The 24,034-nt window shown below is 44.6% G+C and overlaps 1 protein-coding gene across 2 annotated transcripts in view; it reads right to left on the reverse strand.

Moving 5' to 3' along the window:
* rab3gap1 (RAB3 GTPase activating protein subunit 1) overlaps positions 1 to 24,034 on the reverse strand; it is a 201,664-nt gene that overhangs the window by 160,725 nt on the left and 16,905 nt on the right. Inside the window, exons 3-6 of one of the 2 annotated variants that reach the window (XM_060929272.1) lie at positions 18,963 to 19,038; positions 14,107 to 14,239; positions 13,692 to 13,770; positions 5,098 to 5,217 (exon numbers count right to left, since the gene is read on the reverse strand). In XM_060929272.1, the coding sequence (XP_060785255.1) occupies positions 5,098 to 5,217; positions 13,692 to 13,770; positions 14,107 to 14,239; positions 18,963 to 19,038 (408 nt within the window). The remainder of the gene's footprint in view (positions 1 to 5,097; positions 5,218 to 13,691; positions 13,771 to 14,106; positions 14,240 to 18,962; positions 19,039 to 24,034) is intronic. The other variant, XM_060929273.1, reaches the window with a different exon arrangement.

A 24,034-nucleotide genomic window follows, 5' to 3' on the forward strand; every position in this document is an offset into this window, starting at 1 on the left:
AATATTAAACTCGGACCCCGTCCACACGTAGCCGGGTATCTGCTAAATCGAAGATATTTTTCTACGTTTTGGCCTGTCATCCACATGAAAACACATCAAAAACGAATATTTAAAAAAACTCCGGGCAAAGTGAAGATTTTTGAAAACTCCGTGTATGCCTTTTCGTGTAGACAGAGATAACCGGAGTTTTGCGTTTTAGAACGTCACAATCTGCGCCAAAAAAATGACAACAAATCTGTCCTGACGTCAAACGTGCGACCTTTGTTTACTGCAGAAGCCAGATTAAGCATGGACAAAGAGTAATGGATCAGAGTAGTGCCTTGAAAGCGTTAATTATTGTGCAGGTGCTATTTACATGTTTAATTTTAGAAGCCCAACTACAGACAAGATTCCCAATCAACGTTTTCTTGTGTCTTTTGAAGTTTATACTCCAAAATTGCGTTTAGAAGCAATTCTGTCTCCGAGTCGGTCCAGACGAACGAGCTTGGCGCCATGTTTTATGTTTAGGTGGAAGTGACGCCAACAGAGGGCTATTCTGATGTGATTAGGGGGTAGGATTTGGGGAAATAATGCCATCTACAGGTTGGGAATGCTTATGAATGTGATTGAAAACGCAGATGTTCGGTTACGTGTGGAAGGGATTTTTTTCAAAGACGAGGTGGTGTGGATAAAACATTTTTATAAACGGAGGGGGGGGAAAATGTTCGGTTTTAAAAATACCCGGCTACGTGTGTACATGGCCTCATCCTGTCAGACAGACAGATGTAGATTTAACTTGTCCGGCCCAAACGTTTGGCTGTCCCGGACAATCAGACAACCGTTAATGTCAAGCCCTACAAACATCTGTATTTGACCCCAATGGGCTACTTGCACTCAGGGATGTGGTGTATTTCTGGCAGGGTTAATACAGTTTATAGTCTAGTATAGTAAAGAATAAAACTCAAACTAGCAGCGAAAATTATTTCATTAACTGATACAAAAATAAAAATGACAATTTTTCAAAACTAAATAAAAACTACAGTACGCCAGGGTAGCGTACATACCTCCACCAAGCCACATACCCGGATTTGCATTAAAATCTAATCGGTTATTCCTTGGCCCAAACATAACCTTCTCCAGCAAAGATGGCAGAGGTGGTAATGAAACACGAACTAAAACAAAGCAGAATTGCAGGTTTAAAAAAAAAAATTATATATTAGTCTATATATAAATAATAATAATAATAATAATAATAATAATAATAATAATTATTATTATTATTATTATTATTATTATATAATAAAAAATAAGCTTAGTTTTCAATTCTTGTTACTGCAGACAGTAACAAACTCGTTCCAGAAGGTGGCAGTAATGCTTCTTCTTTCAGCTGTTCCTGTTTGGGGTCATTACAGCAGATAAAATCCCTCCATATTTTTTTCTGTCGCACCAACCATCTTCATGTCGTCCTTCACCACAGCCATAAATCTCATCTTTGCTCTTCCTCTTTGCCTTCTCCCTGGCAACTCCATCTCCAGCATTCTTTTCCCAATATACCCTGGATCTCGCCTCTGGACATGTCCAAACCATCTCAATCTCACCTCTCTCACTTTGTCTCCAAGCCATCCAACATGCGCTGTCCCTCTAATATTCTTGTTTCTCATCCTGTCCAACTTTGTCACTCCCAATGAAAATCTCAGCATCTTCAGCTCTGCTGCCTCCAGGTCAGCCTCCTATCTTTGTTTTCAGTCCCACTGTCTCCAAACCATACAACACAGCTGCTCTTACTACTGTCTTGTACACTTTTCACTCTTGCTGGTACCCTTCTGTCCCAAATCACGCCTGACCCTCTCCTCCATCCATTCCAACCTGCTTGCCCTCTTCACGTCTCTTCTGCACTCGCCATTACTTTGTAAAGTTGACCCCAGATATTTGAACTCCCCTGCTTTGACCACCTTTATTCCTCACCCTCACTCACGCACATGTACTCCGTCTTTCTCGTCCTGACTTTTGTTCCCCTTCTCTCTAGTGCATACCTCCATATCTCCAAGTTTTCTTCCACTTGCCCCCTGTTCTCACTACACATCACCTGCAAACATCATTGTCCATGGGGCCTCTTGTCTGGTGTCGGTCAGCCTGTCCATTATCATTGCAAACAGGAAAGGGCTTAGGGCCGAGCCCTGGTGCACACCAACATCCACTTAAAGGGGAACTGAAGTCATTTTTAAACTTATTTTATTTCTTAATTAACGTGTTATTCAATTACGTTTTCGGTTTTAGTAACCTTATATCGTGACTCGTATTGGCAACTAATTGCAATTATAATTATATTTATCGGCCTGTTCGGTTTTTAGCCATGTTGAATTTAGTTTGTTCGGTCCATGGCAGGCATCGCTTATCCACGCGATCTTCACGAGACATGTGCGAGACTTCGAAACATGAAGTGTCAGCCAGGTGTCAGTGCCGCCATTTTGAAAACTGTTTTCCAAATGAAATATTGCATAAAAACGAGTTTAAATGATGATCACTGCCTACTTTTTTCAAAATTTCCTGGTTGCTATCAAAAACAACAAACAAAACTTCCGGCTTGATTACGTCAGCATTCGAAAGAGGGCACACGCGTCTTTTGACAACGTCGGCAAATGTCTGTCACTTTGATTTCCGCTGTACGTTTTACTTCCGTCCTACGATGTCTCGCACAGGTCTCGACGAATCTCGTTTACGGCCATTGCTTTGACATATGGACTGATATATTACAGAGCGTATTTCAAACACTCAACTTACTATAGCAGTGACAAAAGAGCGATCAAAAATGCATTCTGATATTTAATAAAATTAGATAAATAGAATTTTCATGATAAAAAAAAATTGCCTTCAGTTCTCCTTTAAAGGCCTCAGTCATTCCCACTGCACATCTCTCAGTCCTCATACATATCCTGCACCAATCTCACATACCGGTACTTCTCCGCCACTCCTAATTTCCTCATGCAGTACCACAACTCCTCTCTCAGCACCCCTTCATATCCCTTCTCTAAATCCAGAAACACAACGCAGCTCCTTCTGGCCTTCTCTATACTTTTCAGTCAACATTCTCAAAGCAAATATTGCATAAAACCATACTGCTGCTCACACATCTCCACCTCTGCGCTTAGCTTAGCTTCCACTCCTCTTTCCCTTAACGTCATGCTGTGGCTGGTCAACTGGTTTGGCAGTAATGCTCCGTGCCAAAAAAAACCTCCAAAGAAGATAGTTGCTGTGCAATACATGAGCAACTAAACGTTAAAACTAAATAAGAACTAAACTAAAACTCGACCATGACCACAAGAAGTATGCCATCATGATGATCTAATTCCAACTGACACTCGCTGCTGAAAATATATACGTTATTTACCAGCTGGGAGGTCCGTATCGTGAAATACCGTGACCGAGGTCTTGAAAGTACTGAGCGAGGCCCTCTGGGCCGAGGTCAGTATTCAAGGCCGCGGTCACGGTATTTCACCATACGGACCGACCTTAAGCTGGTAAATAATATATTTATTTTTTTCTTTACCAAATTCTAACAGAAAAACGAGAGCGCCCGAAAGGGAAAACCGAGCCGAGCCGCCATTTTGAATCCTCATTCACGGCTGTAATGCAAATGGCTTCCTCCTCGGTATACAAGTGTACTTCCATGGCAGGAAAAAAAATAATAAAATACATTTTGCCACCTATGTAGTCCCCTATTTATACAAATAGGAGTCATTCAGGATTCAGCCATGTTTTTGCTCAGTGTTAGCAAGTTAGAGGTTTTTAGCTTTCTCCTGAAATGTTTTCTTTTATTTCTTCTTCCTCAGGGTAGTAAAACTCACTTTCGCTGTGAAGACTGTCGTTATTGCTATCCATGCTGTAAAATTAATGCTATTCTCCTGAGAAATGCTGGCAAAAATTTATAAGATTTTTGATAATCTGATAAATGAATCTTGTAAAAAAAAAGATAAATGTTGACAAAAAATTCTACTACGTTGTTTGTTGTTGTGAATGAGCAAGTCGCCAGAGGTCTGTAGGATACGGACCCGCTCGCCAGCCAACCAGAGCGCAGGATTTGGACCGCGAAAAAAAATAGTTATTCCATGAAATTGGGTCGTGCATGAGCTGACAGCTGATGAGACACGAAGCACCGAGCTGCCTATAATCCATGTAAGACAAGACTGAGTGGAATAACTGTTTTATACTATCCACGTTCACTGGATTTTAAGATACAGAGCATTTTTTTTTTTTGTGGAAATTCGATAAATAAAAACTTGATATAAAACATCCGACAAAATCATTTCTGCTTAGAATGTAAACAAACTGGCGAATGACTAGCAATTTGTGAAAAATGCTATAATAATTCTTGGAAAAAAAATAAATAAAAAGATGTGTTATTACCATCAAATACTTTTATTCCATATTTTGTTGCTTTTTTTGTGTATTTTTTGGGTTTTGTTTTCGAGTCATGTTTATTTCTTCCTCGGTTGCTTCAGCGACACGCTCCGCCATTTTGTTTTTCTCTACTGACGGTAGAGATAGGAGTTGATATCCTTGTAGTAGAGTAGCCAATCAGAGCGCACGATTGCTCATATCCAGTGAACGTGGATAGAATAATGGATAATATAATCAGACTTCATGACTGAATGGAGTACAGTGTAAAGATGTTTTGGCTTCCCCGGTTTTGTAACATGGACACACCATTAGCTCAATCACTTTAAGCCAATTTCCAAAACAAAATCAAGCATATAATTGAGTATAATGTTTCAGATGACGACATGACCCAAAGTTACACAATTCATGACCATAACTTAATACCACATGGCCATAAATTAATGTTGTCCGTATAAATGTGACCATGCTTAAAAATAACCACTATGTCACCTCAGTAGCGGCATAATTTTCGAACAGAGACGACTCTGATACTGAAAGCGCAAATTCTCCTGACTCGACTGAAGCATTTTATATATACACACCAGAGTGTTGATACTGTGTACGTCAAAAAGCATGAAACTGAGAACACAGTGCGACAAAGAGACATTCTGTTCATGATCATTTAAGAGTTAATAACATACCTCGACATAAACATGCTGTAAAGTCTTGCCTATTACTCACCAGCCAGTGTTTCCCAAAGCGATCGAGACAGAACTGAGCAGCAGGTTGCACTTGGACTCGCTGATAACTGCTTCACAGTTGGCTCCAGGAGAGATGACCACAAATTCCCGCATGCCATACCTAGAGCAGAAAGACACCTCAAGCAAGAAGATTTTCCATGTTTACTCCCAACACTTGGAACCAAACAGGAAGAGGAAATGCTTCAAGACGTACACTACCGTTCAAAAGTTTGGGGTCACCCAGACAATTTTGTGTTTTCCATGAAAAGTCACATTTTTATTTACCACCTTAAGTTGTAAAATGAATAGAAAATATAGTCGAGACATTTTTCTGGCCATTTTGAGCATTTAATCGACCCCACAAATGTGATGCTCCAGAAACTCAATCTGCTCAAAGGAAGGTCAGTTTTATAGCTTCTCTAAAGAGCTCAACTGTTTTCAGCTGTGCTAACATGATTGTACAAGGGTTTTCTAATCATCCATTAGCCTTCTGAGGCAATGAGCAAACACATTGTACCATTAGAACACTGGAGTGAGAGTTGCTGGAAATGGGCCTCTATACACCTATGTAGATATTGCACCAAAAACCAGACATTTGCAGCTAGAATAGTCATTTACTACATTAGCAATGTATAGAGTGGATTTCTGATTAGTTTAAAGTGATCCTCACTGAAAAGAACAGTGCTTTTCTTTCAAAAATAAGGACACTTCAAAGTGACCCCAAACTTTTGAATGGTAGTGTATCTGAACCCAAGTTCCAGCTACAGTATCTGCTGTACATGTAATTCACAAGCTGAGAATCTTCTTGACAAGCTTCCCATAAACTTTCACAAACATGATAAATTCTTTCAACTCACAGTAACACCAAGTATTTCATTATATGATCTCAATCTATCCAGATCTATACGCAAATTAGTTCTGGGAATCTGATTGGTCCAGCTGCATTCCAAGAGTGATGATTGTAAAAACAGCCCTGTGACATTTTGTGAAATGTGTCCATCTGTGTGCTGCATATAAAATTCCACTTCACAATTTGAAGCACTTACCATGGTAGCCCCCTCCTAGAACTGCCACCTTATTGTGGTGGAGGGGTTTGTGTGCTTGAATGATCCTAGGAGCTATGTTGTCGGGGGCATTATGCCCCTGTTAGGGTTTCCCAAGGCAGACAGGTCCTAGGTGACAGGCCAGACCAAGAGCAGTTCACCAAAAAACCCCTATGGAGAAAAAATCCAGGACCGTGACGTCGCCCGGTAGGACGCAGCCGGGGCCCCACCCTGGAGCCAGGCCCGGGGTTGGGGCTCGTATGCGAGCGCTTGGTGGCCGGGCCTTTGCCCATGGGGCCCGGCCGGGCTCAGCCCGAAGAGGTGACGTGGGCCCGACCTCCTGTGGGTTCACCACCCACAGAGGTAGCAGTAGGGGTTTGGTGCAGTGTGGATTGGGTGGCAGTCGAAGGCAGGGGCCTCGACGACCTGATCCCCGGACACAGCGGCTGGCTGTTGGGACATGGAATGTCACTTCGCTGGGGGGGAAGGAGCCTGAGCTTGTGCGGGAGGTTGAGAGGTACCGGCTAGAGATAGTCGGGCTCACCTCCACGCACAGCTTGGGCTCTGGAACCCAGCTCCTCGAGAGGGGCTGGACTTTCCACTTCTCTGGAGTCGCCCGTGGTGAGCGGCGGCGGGCTGGTGTGGGCTTCCTTATAGCTCCCCAGCTCAGCTGCCATGTGTTGGAGTTTACCCCAGTGAACGAGAGGGTCGCCTCTCTGCGCCTTCGGATTGGGGAGAGGGCTCTTGCTGTTGTTAGTGCCTACGGGCCAAATAGCAGTATAGAGTATCCGGCCTTCTTGGAGTCCCTGGGAGAGGTACTGAGGGGTGCTCAGACTGGGGACTCCATTGTGCTACTGGGGGACTTCAATGCTCACGTGGGCGACGACAGTGACACCTGGAGGGGCGTGGTTGGGAGGAACGGCCTCCCCGATCTGAACCCGAGTGGTGTTTTGTTATTGGACTTCTGTGCTAGTCACAGTTTGTCCATAACAAACACCATGTTCGAGCATAGGGGTGTCCATAAGTGCACGTGGCACCAGGACACCTTAGGTCGGAGGTCGATGATCGACTTTGTAGTCGTGTCATCTGATCTCCGACCCTATGTCTTGGACACTCGGGTGAAGAGAGGGGCTGAGTTGTCAACTGATCACCACCTGGTGGTGAGTTGGATCCGCTGGCGGAGGAGGAAGCTGGACAGACCTGGCAGGCCCAAACGTATGGTGAGGGTCTGCTGGGAACGTCTGGCCGAGCACTCTGTTGGGGAGGTCTTTAACTCCCACCTCCGGGAGAGCTTTTCCCAGCTTCCGAGGGAGGCGGGGGACATTGAGTCTGAGTGGACCATGTTCTCTACCTCCATTGTGGACGCAGCTGTTCGGAGCTGTGGCCGCAAGGTCTCCGGTGCCTGTCGTGGCGGCAATCCCCGAACCCGGTGGTGGACACCGGAAGTAAGGGATGCCGTCAAGCTGAAGAAGGAGTCCTATCGGGCCATGTTGACCTCCGGGACTCCTGAGGCAGCCGACGGGTATCGGCAGGCCAGGCGTGCTGCAGCTCGGGCAGTTGCAGAGGCAAAAACTCGGAACTGGGAGGAGTTCGGGGAGGCCATGGAGAAGGACTATCGGTCGGCCTCGAAGAAATTCTGGCAAACCGTCCGGCGCCTCAGGAGGGGGAAGCAGTACTCTGCCAACACTGTTTACAGTGCGGGTGGGGAGCTGTTGACCTCGACTGGGGACATTGTCGGGCGGTGGAAGGAATACTTTGAGGATCTCCTCAATCCCACCGTCATGTCTTCCACTGAGGAGACTGAGGCTGATGACTCAGAGGTGGACTCGTCCATTACCCAAGCCGAAGTCACTGAGGTGGTTTGCAAGCTCCTCGGTGGCAAGGCACCGGGGGTGGATGAGATCCGCCCTGAGTATCTCAAGTCTCTGGATGTTGTGGGGCTGTCTTGGTTGACACGCCTCTGCAACATCGCGTGGCGGTCGGGGACAGTGCCTCTGGAGTGGCAGACTGGGGTGGTGGTCCCTCTTTTTAAGAAAGGGGACCGGAGAGTGTGCTCCAATTATAGGGGAATCACACTTCTCAGCCTCCCAGGGAAAGTTTACTCCAGGGTACTGGAGAGGAGAATTCGACCAATAGTCGAACCTCGGATCCAGGAGGAACAATGCGGTTTTCGTCCTGGTCGCGCAACACTGGACCAGCTCTATACCCTTCATAGGGTGCTCGAGGGTTCATGGGAGTTTGCCCAACCAGTCCACATGTGCTTTGTGGATCTGGAGAAGGCATTCGACCGTGTCCCCCGTGGTATTCTGTGGGGGGTGCTTCGGGAGTATGGGGTTTGGGGCTCTTTGCTAAGGGCTGTCCGGTCCCTGTACGAACGGAGCAGGAGTCTGGTTCGCATTGCCGGCAGTAAGTCAGACCTGTTCCCAGTGCATGTTGGACTCCGTCAGGGCTGCCCTTTGTCACCGGTTCTGTTCATAATTTTTATGGACAGAATTTCTAGGCGCAGCCAGGGGCCAGAAGGAATCCTGTTTGGGAACCACAGGATTTCATCTCTGCTTTTTGCGGATGATGTTGTCCTGTTGGCTTCTTCAAACCAGGACCTTCAGCATGCACTGGGGCGGTTTGCAGTCGAGTGTGAAGTGGCTGGGATGAGAATCAGCACCTCCAAGTCCGAGGCCATGGTTCTCGACCGGAAAAGGGTGGCTTGCCCTCTCCAGGTTGGTGGAGAAGTCCTGCCTCAAGTGGAGGAGTTTAAGTATCTCGGGATCTTGTTCACGAGTGAGGGAAGGATGGAGCGTGAGATCGACAGGCGGATCGGTGCAGCCTCCGCAGTGATGCGGTCGCTTTACCGGTCCGTCGTGGTGAAGAAGGAGCTGAGCCAAAAGGCGAAGCTCTCAATTTACCGGTCGATCTACGTTCCGACTCTCACCTATGGTCATGAGCTTTGGGTCATGACAGAAAGAACAAGATCGCGGATACAAGCGGCTGAAATGAGTTTCCTTCGCAGGGTGGCTGGGCGCTCCCTTAGAGATAGGGTGAGAAGCACAGTCACTCGGGAGGAGCTCGGAGTAGAGCCGCTGCTCCTCCACATCGAGAGGAACCAGCTGAGGTGGCTCGGGCATCTTTTTCGGATGCCTCCTGGACGCCTCCCTGGGGAGGTGTTCCAGGCATGTCCCCCCGGGAGGAGGCCCCGGGGAAGACCCAGGACACGCTGGAGGGACTATGTCTCTCGGCTGGCCTGGGAACGCCTCGGTGTTCTTCCCGAGGAGCTGGCCGAGGTGTCTGGGGAAAGGGAAGTTTGGGCTTCCATGCTTAGACTGCTGCCTCCGCGACCCGGTCCTGGATAAGCGGAAGAAGACGAGACGAGACGAGACCATGGTAGCGTTAGTGACATCAGCAAACATGGCAAATGATCGATGCTTTTCAGGAAAATAACGGTCGACTTAAAACATGAAAGCTTATCAGATGAACATAAGGAAGACGCGACATCAATTCTGCCATTCAAAGGCAAACTGCAGCATCTGGATATTGTGTCGGCGGCAAAAGACGGTCCAATAGCGTCACCGATTCACTACTGGACCATCTTTTGGCACCGACACAATATGCAGTACGGTAGAATTTTACTAGAAGCACCTTTAACGGTGCAAGTCAATGCAGTGCTGTAGTCGAGTCACTAAACCTCGAGTCCAACTCCAATCTTGAGTCCCCAGCGTTCAAGTCCATGTCAAGTCGAAAGCATTAAAGAAAATTTCAAGTTGACTACTGATCCGAGTTGAGTCCAAGAACAAGACTCCAACCGCACCATGTGACGGTGGCTGTTGCTGCCTTTAAGTGAAAGCATCTCTGCTACTGTGTTGGACTAACGTTCCTGCTCGACTGCCCCGTTTTAGTTAACAGGCTACAGATAAAAAGCTTGTTCATCGCTCAGCAAGCCCCGCCCACTATCAACAGGGCAAATAACATGAGACAGGGTCAACGCTAGCTAGTTCATCACTCAGCAAGCCCCGCTATCTCAACAGGGCAATGAACACCGCGTCACTTCCTTCTCTGGGCGGAGTCTTACCAAACAACGATTCAAGTTTGAGGTTGTCCCTATCGTTGCCTCGATAGTTCTTCTACATATGGAACACAGTATTTTTTCCCACTGCACGGGAAGTCTGTATAAGCAAAGTGGACAATCCTAGGGGCTTCTCTCCAGGCATTTTAGCACCATTAACGTTTGTTTGTTCCTGAACATGATGTATGAACAGGTGAATGTGCATTCTCTTGCACAAAATCAGTTAATCAATTAATGTAAATATCTTGTGCCAAATTAGTATGGCATGTTACAAAAAGAGAAAAAAATCTGAGTCCTCCTCTCCAATTTACGAGTCTGAATGCAGTTAATGCACAAGTCCGAGTCATCAGTGCATGAGTCCGAGTCATCAGTGCTCAAGTCACGAGTCCTTAAAATTAGGGCACAAGTCAAACTTGAGTACTACAAGCCTGAGTCAGTGCGTACTCGCCACCTAGCTGACGTGCTGTAAAATGAGTGTGGCTTCTTTGGGATCCATTTCTGCTTGTGGAATGGCATGGCCAAATTTTTTTTTTTTTGGCTAAACATTGAAGACATTTGGGTTTGAGATCAGGAACTTTCATTTCTTGATATTCACATCTAGATGTGTCGAACAACTTTGAACATCGCACCTTTTGTTTGAACCCACCCATTTTTCAAGTGATTAAAATTTTGGAATATGCAACCGACCGGTGTTCCTTGTTGCCCAGGTGTGCCCTGTTTAAACAATTAATAGCTCTGAATGTCCACTCTTGGTTAGCGTCCTGTGTTTCACCTATGAAGACTGCGCTTGGTGTTAAAAAGGATAAACCAATAACAAAAGACCAGAGAGCTGTCTATGGGAGAAAAGCAAGCGGTTTTGAAGCCGAGGGGGAAGAATCGATCAGAGCCATTGCACAAGCATTGGACATCAACACAATTTGGAATGTCCTGAAAAAGAAACCACTAGGCAAACAGGTCGACCAAGGAAAACCACATCAGTCGATGACAATCATTGTGAGAGCTGGGGGGGACAAAACACCAACGTTATTTGTATGAACGATCTCCACGGTACCACAATCCCCCATTCGAATAAGACCTCAAGAACAGAAATACAGAGCCCATACAAGATGCCAACCATTCAGCAGTAAGAATCGGACAGCCAGACTGGAATTCACAAAGAAATACAGAGATAAGCCAGAGAAGCTTGACTAAAGTGATGAAACGGCTAAAGCAGGGGTCACCAAACTACGGCCCGCGGGCCAGATCTGGCCCGCCACCCCCCTTTGACCGGCCCCCCAGCCCCTCATCACTTGAACCGGCCCTATGAGGCAATCCCCAAAAGTGGTCATGGCCTATTTTTTTAAATTGCTTTTTGGCAAATAATAACATGTCTGCATCTTGTATTTTGTTAATTTTATCAATTAAAATTGATATTTAGTTATAAAATGAACTATTCATATTTTCCGAATTTTCGTCATATGCTCGCGATCAAGCAGTGACAGGCAGCGCATGCGCAGAGAACTGTCAGTGTTCAGGACAGCAAAATGGCTAGCGGTAAGCGAAAAGCTGACAGAGAGTGCAGAGTTTTTAAAGAACAGTGGACCACTGATTATTTTTTCGTTCTGTGTAAGGACCATGCAGTTTATCTTGTATGTAAAAAAAAGTGTGCCAGTTTTCAAAGAATATAATCTGCGTCGTCACTATGAAACCCGCCACAAAGAGTATGCTAGTTTGCGAGGGCAAACAAGAGAAGACAGGATTCGGAGGATGAAATGCGGACCGGCTGCACAACAGAATGTATTCCTTCACCAAACCCAGATCAACCAGGCTGCTGTCCGAGCTAGCTATAAGGTATCTCACCTACTAGCTACCCATGGAAAGCCGTTTACTGATGGGGACTTTGTTAAAGTATGCATGCTTGCTGTGGCCGAGGAGGTGTCCCCCGACAAGAAGGATGCGCTCAATGCGGTGAGTCTCTCCGCACCTACTATGACCAGGCGAACCGAAGATTTGGGGGACAACGTGTATGACCAGCTGAATGAGACAGCGTCAGAATTCGAGTTTTTTGCATTGGCCATGGATGAGAGCAATGACGTGCAGGACACAGCACAACTGCTGTGATCTATTGATCATATTATAATAATTTCACTGTTTTTTAAAATGTATTTATTATTTTATAGGCCTATTTATTTGACCTTTATTAAGTGCTGCATACAATTATTATTTATATTATTAATAATATCAACAGGCCTACCTACAATTTATAATTTTCCACTCACCTTTGTCAGTGTCAATCACCTCAAATAGGCAGATGTTTCTTACCTTGACAGCTTTGATATTTTTATTAGAAAATAAATAAATGGAATATCAGTGGTATTTCAAATTAAAACAAAGTGTGAAGACTTGATTACTACTTTTGCGAACCACTAGTAAAGATAAACAAATATGTGCCAGGAATCAAGTGTTGATATAGTAGTATGGATATAGTAGTGGGGATGGCCGTGCCAGGCTAGTAATCTCTACTACACAATGAGGCCTGCTGGTGGTCATATTTGTCTGGGTCATACAATTCTATGTGATATAGCTGACCCGACCCCGGCCCCCATCACAGTCAGGAACGACAATGTGGCCCCCAGAGAAAAAAGTTTGGTGACCCCTGGGCTAAAGAAAGGATCTGCTCATGATCCAAAACATACAAGCTCATGTGTCATGCATGGTGGAGGTAGTGTCATGACTTGGGCTTGCATGCCTGCTTCTGGAACAGGCTCACTAAATCTTTATAGATGATGTAACTCATGATGGTAGCATCAGAATTAATTCAGAAGTCGTCGACAGAAACATTTTGCAAAATGCATCTAATGTAATTGGAAGGAACATCATCATGTAGCAAAACAATGACTCAAAACACACTGCCAACAGAACAAAAGTATTCATCAGGGGTGGGTGGGAGGTTTTAGACTGGTCACATCAATCACTAGACCTTAATCAGATTGAGTGAGCAGCATTTCATCTCCTGAAGAAGAAAGTGATGGGTGAAAACCCTCAAAACAAAGAAGAACTACTGAAAGAAAGATGATGCAATACAAGCCTGGAAAAGCAACAGGTTGCTGATGCCAGTGTGTCACCAGCTTAATGCACTAATTGCAAGCAAGGGCTAGGCAATTAGTGTTATTTACTCCAAGACTATCTTTTCCAGTACTTTTGCTCACCAGAAAATTGGATGGTCTGCTCTCAAAGGTGCCTTGTTCTAATTGTTTAATACATCTCGATCACGGACACATGAAATTCCTCTGTACCATTTTTCATCCACCAGTCAAGACTCCAAGTGTTCCCATCAGCTCCATTTAACAGAAGAGGGGTTTGCTCCAAAGCTGCAAATTGTGGCAAAATGTCCTACATTGTCTAGTTTCCTGCATCAGTGAGTCTAAAAATCCCTGACAAAACCCTTTGGCTCATTACAGTAATACAGGGAAAAAGTGTACGCTTTTGGTGCAATGGTTCAGTGGTGTTACTAACCATCTGACAAGGCAGTGTGCCCTTGGAGGAAAGTCATTGTTCATGCACAGAAGGTCCTGCATGGCCAGAGGAAAGGCATCTGGAAAGAGGACATGATTTGATTTTAAATTTGATTTAGGAAGAGACTTTACCTGCATTTTTCAACAGCATTCGCACTCCTGAAACACAGTCCTATTTGTAACACAGCAGAAGAATAGCAGCGGTTTGCCCATAGTATGAGATCTCAGAAAAGGCAATCCTATACTTACATAAACTGGATAAGTTCTCCCTCGTGTCAGCAAACAGCATACAGTATTTATTTTGGGAGCTACAAGAATAACCTTGGTACTTTTTCCTGGCACACAGCATGAACATCATAATCCATGGGAAATAACTTGGCAACCATCACTGCAATAAAGTATACCAATAAACGTACCTTCCTCATTGTCTTCTTTCCCCTCGCTCTCTGCACATTCCTGTTTCAGGTAATGGTGTGTGATAGAAAACTTGAAATCGGCAAAGTTGATTTCGCGTGACTTCTCCTCCCATGTGCCTGTGGTATATTCTCCCTAAGCCAGTTTAAAAAAAAAAAGTGCCCAGTTAGGAATATTAGTGATATCTATTCAAATGTGCATCACCAGTGTTTTTCCAGTGTACTGGATTTCGCTTCTCCTTCAGCCATTTTCTCAGTCTATCGCTCAATTTCTTCTCCTCACACTCCATTTCTCCAATACCAGTCTTCCTTGTTCTGTATATCCTGTAATCCATCACTCATTGGCCAAGTACTTTTGTAATTCTCTCCCCTGATAAATGGCTTGAAGGCTTGTTTCAGTAAAATTGCATCTCCTACTCCAAGTCTAAAAGTACCCAAAATGGTATGAACTTTCAAAATCATAAAAACTTTGCAAAAATCTGGGAAAAGACCAAGACCAGGCGAATGTTTTCCCCAATATTCAACAGACAAGTTCCAGGGAACCTAGTCACTGACTAGGGAAGCCATGGCCTAATGGTTAGAGAAGCAGCTTCGAGACTAAAGGGTCGCCAGTTTGATTCCCTGGATCAGCAAGAATGGCTGAAGTGTCCTTGAGCAAGACACCCAACCCCCAGTTGCTTCTCAGGTTGCTCTGGGTATGTTGTACATCGCTAAATGCCTGTAACGTCATGAATCTGTGCCCACTGTAGCCTCAGATTCCTGTTCTTGGCTAGAATCTGATATGGGGTTCTGTTGTAGTCCATCTACATCAAGAGGTCTTGTGCATTCTGAGATGCTTTTATTCTCACCATGGTTCAGTGGTAAAGAGAGATTACTTGAGTTAGCATTGATTTCCCCGTGGTGCTTGAAAACTTGTGAACCCCTACATTTCTGCATAAATATGACCTAAAACAACATCAGATTTTCACACAAGTCCTAAAAGTAGATAAAGAGAACCCAGTTAAACAAATGAGACAAAAATATTATACTTGGTCATTTATTTATTGAGGAAAATGATCCAATATTACATATCTGTGAGTGGCAAAAGTATGCAAACCTTTGCTTTCAGTATCTGGTGTGACCCCCTTGTGCAGCAATAACTGCAACTAAACGTTTGCGGTAACTGTTGATCAGTCCTGCACACCAGCTTGGAGGAATTTTAGCCCGTTCCTCCGTACAGAACAGCTTCAACTCTGGGATGTTGGTGGGTTTCCTCACATGAACTGCTCACTTCAGGTCCTTCCACAACATTTCGATTGGATTAAGGTCAGGACTTTGACTTGGCCATTGCAAAACATTATTCTTCTTTAACCATTCTTTGGTAGAACGACTTGTGTGCTTAGGGTCGTTGTCTTGCTGCATGACCCACCTTCTCTTGAGACTGTCCACACGGCAACGGATTCAGGTGAATCCGATAAAAATTTATCGTTTCGGCCTAGCGTCCACACGGCACCGGCGTTTTGGGTGCCCCAAAACGACGTTTTTTGAGAACGGTTTCCAGAGTGGAAAAATCTGGCAATGGCGCCATTGCGAAGTCGTCTGGATGGGTAGAACGGATTTGTTTACGATGACGTCACAACCACATGACTAGAACAAGCAGCACTCTCGCGCGCATCATTCGTAACAGCAACAATGGCGGACCCCAGAGTAGTAGTAGCTTCAGTGCTGCAGTCGCTGCCAAGTTTATTCGCATTATTGAAGCAAAATAGTAGTCGCAGCCATCTTCTTCTTGTTGTTGTGTGTTTGTTCCTGTGAGTGCTTCACGCCGGGTAGAAGGGGTTTATGCGCATGCGTCCTACTTCTATTGTTCTGGTGTCTCCGATGGGACCGTCTTACAGCACACGTAGAGGTGTGGCATGTGTATTGCATCGTTTTCAGCAAGCGTTGCAATATGTACCTGATATTTTACTGATCCGTTGCCCATGTGGACGCAATATTTTTTTTTTTACCAGCTAAAAAATAATAATAATAATTAAAAATCTCGTTGCCATGTGGATGTAGCCTCAGTTCATGGACAGATGTCCTGACATTTTCCTTTAGAATTCGCTGGTATAATTCAGAATTCATTGTTCCATCAATGATGGCAAGCCGTCCTGGCCCAGATGCAGCAAAACAGGCCCAAACCATGATACTACCACCACCATGTTTCACAGATGGGATAAAGTTCTTATCAGGGATCCCAGACGTCCGCTATTTAGCGGAATTCCGCTATTTTCTAGCGAAAGTGTTTTTTGTTTTTTTTAAATCTCTTGTATATCCATTAAAAATATGTTTAAGTAAAATGACCAGCAGAATACGTTCTGATTTGGTTTGCTTGTTTAGCGATGTTTTCGTCGGCTTCGTTTGTTCTCGTTGACATTCGGGAACACTCGGAAGTTAAATTGATGTAAATACCGCGAGCAGTGTTGCCAGATTGCGCGGTTCTCCGCCCAGTTGGGGGGTTTCAAGTGCATTTTGGCGGGTTTTGAACATATTTTGGGCTGGAAAACGTCAGGAGTATCTGGCAACACTGACCGCGAGACTGTACGCGATAGAACAAGAAAACAATATGGCTGCGCCCATTTGCTAGAAAACATGTTTTAACTCCGTTCGTGCTTTTGTTTCTAATGCGTTGAACTTAATTCAGAGCACTGCAGGAACATCAGAAAAGCAGAAGGAAAGATCAGAGAAACAAAAGCAGAGAAAACTGGAGGAAAGACAGACTGCACCCCAGAAAAGAGCATTAAATTCCTTTGCAGTGAAACCTTGCGACTTGTCCAGGGTGTACCCCGCCTTTCACCCGTAGTCAGCTGGGATAGGCTCCAGCTTGCCTGCGACCCTGTAGAAGGATAAAGCGGCTAGAGATAATGAGATGAGATGAGATATTCTTCAAAGCTACATTTTCATCTAATTTTTATAATTTTTTTTTGCCACTTATGTTATTGATTACAAAATATGGCATGAAATAGATAGACATTATGGTTAAATTCTGTTGCTTTTCTATGTTACATCTATGTAAAAAATGTGTTCTATAGCATCTTTAAATGTTAAAATCTCAACAGCTTCAGGCAGCCCCCTTGACCCCTGCTGATAGTTTCTCATCTCATCTCATTATCTCTAGCCGCTTTATCCTTCTACAGGGTCGCAGGCAAGCTGGAGCCTATCCCAGCTGACTACGGGCGAAAGGCGGGGTACACCCTGGACAAGTCGCCAGGTCATCACAGGGCTGACACATAGACACAGACAACCATTCACACTCACATTCACACCTACGGTCAATTTACAGTCACCAGTTAACCTAACCTGCATGTCTTTGGACTGTGGGGGAAACCGGAGCACCCGGAGGAAACCCACGTGGACACGGGGAGAACATGCAAACTCCGCACAGAAAGGCCCTTGCCGGCCACGGGGATCGAACCCGGACCTTCTTGCTGTAAGGTGACAGCGCTAACCACTAGCCTACACCACCGTGCCGCCCGGTGATAGTTTCTTACATTCCTCTATTTTTTTCAATTACTGCTGGGATCCCTGTCTTATGCTGGAATGCACTGTTTTCCTTTCTCCAAACATAACGCTTATCATTTAAACCAAAAAGTTTTATTTTGGTCTCATCCGTCCAAAAAACATTTTTCCAATGGCCTTCTGGCTTGTCCACGTGATTTTAGCAAACTGCAGACGAGCAGCAATGTTCTTTTTAGAGAGCAGTGGCTTTCTCCTTGCAACCCTGCCATGCACACCATTGTTGTTCAGTGTTCTCCTGATGGTGGACTCATGAACATTAACATTAGCCAATGTGAGCGAGGCCTTCAGTTGCTTAGACATTACCCTGGGGTCCTTTGTGACCTCGCTGACTATTACACGCTTTGCTCTTGGAGTGATCTTTGTTGGTTGACCACTCCTGGGAAAGGTAACAATGGTCTTGAATTTCCTCCATTTGTACACAATCTGTCTGACTGTGGATCGGTGGAGTCCAAACTCTTTATAGATGGTTTTGTAACCTTTTCCAGCCTGATGAGCATCAACAACGCTTTTTCTGAGGTCCTCAGAAATCTCCTTTGTTCGTGCCATGATACACTTCCACAAACGTGTTGTGAAGATCAGACTTTGATAGATCCCTGTTCTTTAAAAAAAACAGGGTGCCCACTCACACCTGATTGTCATCCCATTGATTGAAAACACCTGACTCTAATTTCACCTTCAAATTCACTGCTAATCCTAGAGGTTCACATACTAGTACTTTTGCCACTCACAGATATGTAATATTGGATCATTTTCCTCAATAAATAAATGACCAAGTATAATATTTTTGTCTTATTTGTTTAACTGGGTTCTCTTTATCTACTTTTAGGACTTGTGTGAAAATCTGATGATGTTTTAGGTCACATTTACGCAGAAATATAGAAAATTCTAAAGGGTTCACAAACTTTCAAGCACCACTGTTCTGTCAGCTCAAACCAGTCTGGTTATTCTCCTTTGACCTCTCCCATCAACAAGGCATTTCCACCTGCACAACTAGTGGTTTCTGGATGGGTTTTTGGTAACATTCTTTGTAAACACTCTTGTGCATCAGGTTCCCAGGAGATTCTGAAATACTCAGACCAACCCTTCCGGCACCAACACCCATGTTTTAGTCAGTCAAAGTCACCAAAATCATGTTTTCACCCATTCTGATTTTTCCTGTCAACAGTAACTGAACCTTTATCTGCATGATCTTAGTATCCTCATATGATTGCATTGCTCCTGCCAAACAACTTGTTGATTGGGTAATTGAATGAATCCGCAGCTGTCCTAATAAAGTGATCAGTGGCGTGATTAAAGGAATTAAATTTGGCAGAAATTACCTTTTCAGGGGGCTTGCCAACATTACTGCCAATCAGTTTCCAGTCATTCAGCGTTTCTTCAACTCTGGACACAAACCTTAACACATCACATGGTTAACGTATGTTAGAGCAAATGTGTGTAAAAAAAAAAAAAAAACAGGCAATAACAAAATCATGCTTATATTGTTCTATGTTTAAATATTTTAAGGAAATTCTATCATTTGTCCATCAAAGCAGCAGGTTTCATCCAGATCACCTGCAGTAGTTTGGGGGTTTTTTTTAAGTTTTTTTTTTTTTAAACCCTGAGTGCAGTCAGGCTAAATTGCAGTCCCATTTCATTTTTAAGTCATATACAGAGAGGATTAGTGTTCCATATCCAACAAACTCATTCATAATAGTCCCATTCAGAGACTGACATGTCAGATTTTGCAGATGGATGTGTTTGAAAATAGTTTTTGGACCAGCGACACTCCCCTCAATTGTTGAGAAAATATTGTTTTTTTAAATGACATACGTTCTCTTTATATAAAAGTTTCTATGGGTTGCATCACTTTCTACATTTAATGTCTTCACTGGGAGTTTGCTCAAAGCAAAAATCAAAGGAACGTCTGCAAGCCATAAAACGACAGCCTCATTTTATATTTGCAAATACTACATCATCATGATTGTTCCCCCCCCCGAGTCAATAATGTGAACACATCACTAATGTGTGAAGCAAACATCATTAATCACACAAAGATGTTCAAAATGTTTCACTAAATGCATCATGCTGAAAAAAATCTATCCCACCCATCCAGGATTTTAGTTGGTTCTTAAATCTGATTCAACTGTTTCATGCAGCAGTTAACCGTGAAATTTCTGTCATGTCCACAGAACAGTTTCAGATAAATCACAACAAAATTAAAAAAGTTTCATCCATCACATCAGATCTTCTTAACTAACCTATATACCAAAACCACAGGCATTACCCAGCACTGAATCATGGCAGTGAGAAACTTTGATTCGTGAAACATGGGACAATTTTGTTGACATCACAATAGGCTTTTTGACAAAAGTTGAGCAGTTCCTCTGTTGTGTGGTGACCTGAGAAACCTTAACATGGTCAAATTTGGTGTTAATTTCAGTTTAATTTATTTTTTGACATCAACACAGGGTCAAAAGTACAAACAGCACACCTAATATTTGGTTAAAGTGCATATTCTGGATCAATTTCGGTTTGTTTGTTTTTTTTTTATATGAAAGTATGTCCCTTTACACACTCATCCAGAAGGGTAATTTTGCACAAGGCCATCTGTCTACAGCAGAAAAAAATAAAATGCGTCTGGAAAAATTCCAAGGGAGTCTGGAGCCAGATTCGTAACATCACCTGTGGAAGCGCCAGCAGGCTGCACAAGTTTTGCATGGTTTCAGTGCACAGCCTGTGTAGGCCAAGCGCTCCCATTTCTCTCTCATTGTACGGTCTTTTGGGAAATGATGAGTACTAATCCCATCAAGATTGGTGTTGCTACACCCTCCTACGATACATCTGTTAACCATTTTAATAATTACGCGATAATGTTGAAGAAATTTGCAGAAAACCACCAGGTCGTTTTCTCATAAACAAACCAGCGCTGACATAGGATTCAGAAGGAGGCGTCCCGCACACAACGTCACGAAAATCAAATCTTTCCCGGGAAATCCAAATGCCAAGTTTTTTCAGAGGCGGAACAATTCGCCTCAAAGGGCTTGATTTCAACTGAATTTTTCTGGTATTGCGCAAGGTAATAAAAAAACTGCACAAAATGCAAAATGTGACAGATATTTGACCAAAGTGTAATATAAAATACGAGAATTACATTGATCTTGCTCCTGAATTTACCCGTGATATGCACTTGAAACATTCTTTAGCAGATTTTCACCTTGACCAGACACTTTTGGTAGCCATCGTCGAACTTCTGGCAGAATTCTGGTTGGATATTTGACCAGTCTTCTTAGCAGAACTGGTTTGAGTTCAATTAAACTTGTGCATTTCCTGGCACATATTCAACTTTTAACCACAGTCCATATATTTTCAATAGGGTTGAGGCCAGGATTTATTTTAAGCTTAATGGTAGCCTGCTGTATTAAGAATGCACAGACCTATATTGCCGCTTTTCCACTACCAACGCGGCTGAGTTGGGCTGAGCCGTGCGGTGCTGAGTTGGGCTGAGTCGAGCTGAGTGGGACTGTTGGAGTTACATTTCGACTACAACCACGCTGAACCGTGCTGGCTGGAAGTGGGTGGACACATTGGGTGGAGTTAGCGAAAGTGGGTGGACGTCACGTGATGTCGTTAGGCGGCGCAAACAGTGACATCAGTGACCCTTTAAGCGGTAGTCTTACGACCCGGAGAGTAAACGATAAACATGGAGTCGTTAGTGTTGCTGGTCTTGGTGCTGTGGTTTGTTGTCACCGACAACGCCAACAGATACTGGCAAGAGCGTATAGATGAGGCGAGGTGCATAAGGCTTCAGAAATTCTCGTAATTCGTAATTCTTCTTCTTCCGGGTTTATGGTGTTTACAGATCCCAGCATGCTCGCGGGGTGTGTGTGGGCATGTGAGGACACTCCTCCTCACCAATCAGTGCACAGGGGAGTGTCTCCTCACGCCCCTAGCCCCACTCGGCTCGGTTTGGCTCGCTTCAGCCCTACTCCAAAACTGTGCGAGTTTTGGGTGCTGAGTAGGGCTGAAGCGGGCTGAGTCATGCTGCTCTGAGGTAGTCGAAACGCAAGCCGTGTCGGGCTGAAGTGAGCTGAAAAAGGGTAGTGGAAAAGGGCCATATGTTGGGGAAACTAAACAACCGTTTCACAGTTGCATGGCTCAACACAGGAGAGCCAGTTCCTCAGGCCAGGACTCTGCAGTTTATCTTCATCTCAATAACAAAGGACACTCATTTCAGGACTGCAATGTACGCATTTTAGCCAGAGAAGACCGGTGGTTTGAAAGAGAAGTAAAAGAAGCCATCTTCGTCAACCTGGAACGACCATCACTGAATAGAGGAGGTGGTCTGAGGTGGGGTTTACATTAGACCGTATCAGCGGATCATCAGATTAACGTTTTTAAAAACGATTAGCGTGCACACAACAACACCAATACACGATTCGCGTGCACACAGCAACACCAATACACGGATACGCTAATCACATGACTAATTAGACGGCACATAAGTTGAAATGTGTTCTCCTCATCGGCTCGGCTCCGCAGGCATCCTGCGCTCCAAATCACTCCGCCCTGAACAGCAAGTGCCCTCTGGAGGGTGCGCACTCCAGCCCTGCGCAGCTCACAGAGCGCGCGAGTGAAGCGCACGAGCAGTGATTCGGGACTGAGCCGCTGTGTGTGTGATCCCAGTGCATATCGGGCATGTGCGTCACTTACTGTACCACTTGCAAGTGGAAGGATGGCAAGCCTAAAGACAATCATAACTACACAATGGGCAGTATTTGCATCAGTATTTGCAGTATTTTCATACTTTTATACTCTTTAATGAAAGGTGATACAAGGCGGAAGTCCGCGCCGTTTTTCAGCAGCCGCGTCACATGACCAACGCCAGCAAATCAGGAAGGTGGATGTCAGTGTGACGTTGTCCAATGACGACGTCAGCTAGAGCTCAGCACAGCACATCCGCGTATCCTCAATGTTTGCACAGCACCGGATCACATACGAACTGGATTGAATACGTGGGCCCTGGCGGATTCCTGTTTCCCGGCGTTTTAATGTAAACGGACAGTGCATCCGCGAAGAAAACGAGACAGATACAGTCTAATGTAAACTTGGTCTGAGACACCACTTATCACCCACATACAATGCAGTCCTTGACACACTTCCCAGAAAACTGAATACACATCCACACAAAGACTCACCTGACTTCAATGACTTGCATGATGGCAGAGAGAGAGTCAACAACCCACAGATAACCCTAATGACCCTCTAGGCTGCTAACATCATTTACACCTGGCCCCCAGTGATCTACACCCACAGGCTGACTCAACGACCCAGGTGACCTCAACGACTCTCCTTGGGGGTGCTTTTAATCCACTAGAGGACACATACCTGGAACTCCCCAGAGTCAGACAGAACTGAAGAAGTCTTTCAGATGAGAGGTCAAGAATTTCAAGCAAGTCCAGTTGCTTTCTTTAGCACCTACAGTTTACTATGCCCTGGATAACTGAGAACCTTCACAGACAGAGCCCATGTTTACATTAGACCGTATCAGCGGATCATCAGATTAACGTTTTTAAAACGATTAGTGTGCACACAGCAACACCAATACACGATTCGCGTGCACACAGCAACACCAATACACGGATACGCTCGGCTCCGCAGGCATCCTGCGCTCCAAATCACTCCGCCCTGAACAGCGAGTGGCCTCTGGAGGGTGCGCACTCCGGCCCTGTGCAGCTCACAGAGTGCGCGAGTGACGTGTACAAGCAGTGATTCGGGACTGAGCCGCTGTGTGTGTGATCCCAGCGCATATCACTTACCACTTGCAAGTGGAAGGATGGCAAGCCTAAAGACAATCATAACTACACAATGGGCAGTATTTGCATCAGTATTTGCAGTATTTTCATACTTTTATACTCTTTAATGAAAGGTGATACAAGGCGGAAGTCCGCGCCGTTTTTCAGCAGTCGCGTCACATGACCAACGCCAGCGAATCAGGAAGGTGGAGGTCACAGTGACGTTGTCCAATGACGACGCCAGCTAGAGCTCAGCACAGCCTATCCGCGTATTCTCAATGTTTACACAGCACCGGAGCTGACACGATCTGGATTGAATACGTGGACCCTGGCGGATTCCCGTTTCCCGGCGTTTCCAGGCGGTTTAATGTAAACGGACAGTGCATCCGCGAAGAAAACGAGACAGATACGGTCTAATGTAAACTTGGCCTAGGTGTAGTTAACCATGATCAGGAAGTTAAGAGGCCTTGGACATGGCAGGTTAAAAGATACTTTGGAACTTTCAGCAGCAATGAATTCATAATTTAAGTGGGCACATGTAAATTTTTGACCTTGTATGTATAATTTTGCCCCCATGTTGATTCCAGAAAACCCAAAATAAGTTAAATCTTGTGCAC

Source organism: Neoarius graeffei, chromosome 9, assembly GCF_027579695.1.
Source record: "Neoarius graeffei isolate fNeoGra1 chromosome 9, fNeoGra1.pri, whole genome shotgun sequence".
NCBI classification, from domain to species: domain Eukaryota; kingdom Metazoa; phylum Chordata; class Actinopteri; order Siluriformes; family Ariidae; genus Neoarius; species Neoarius graeffei.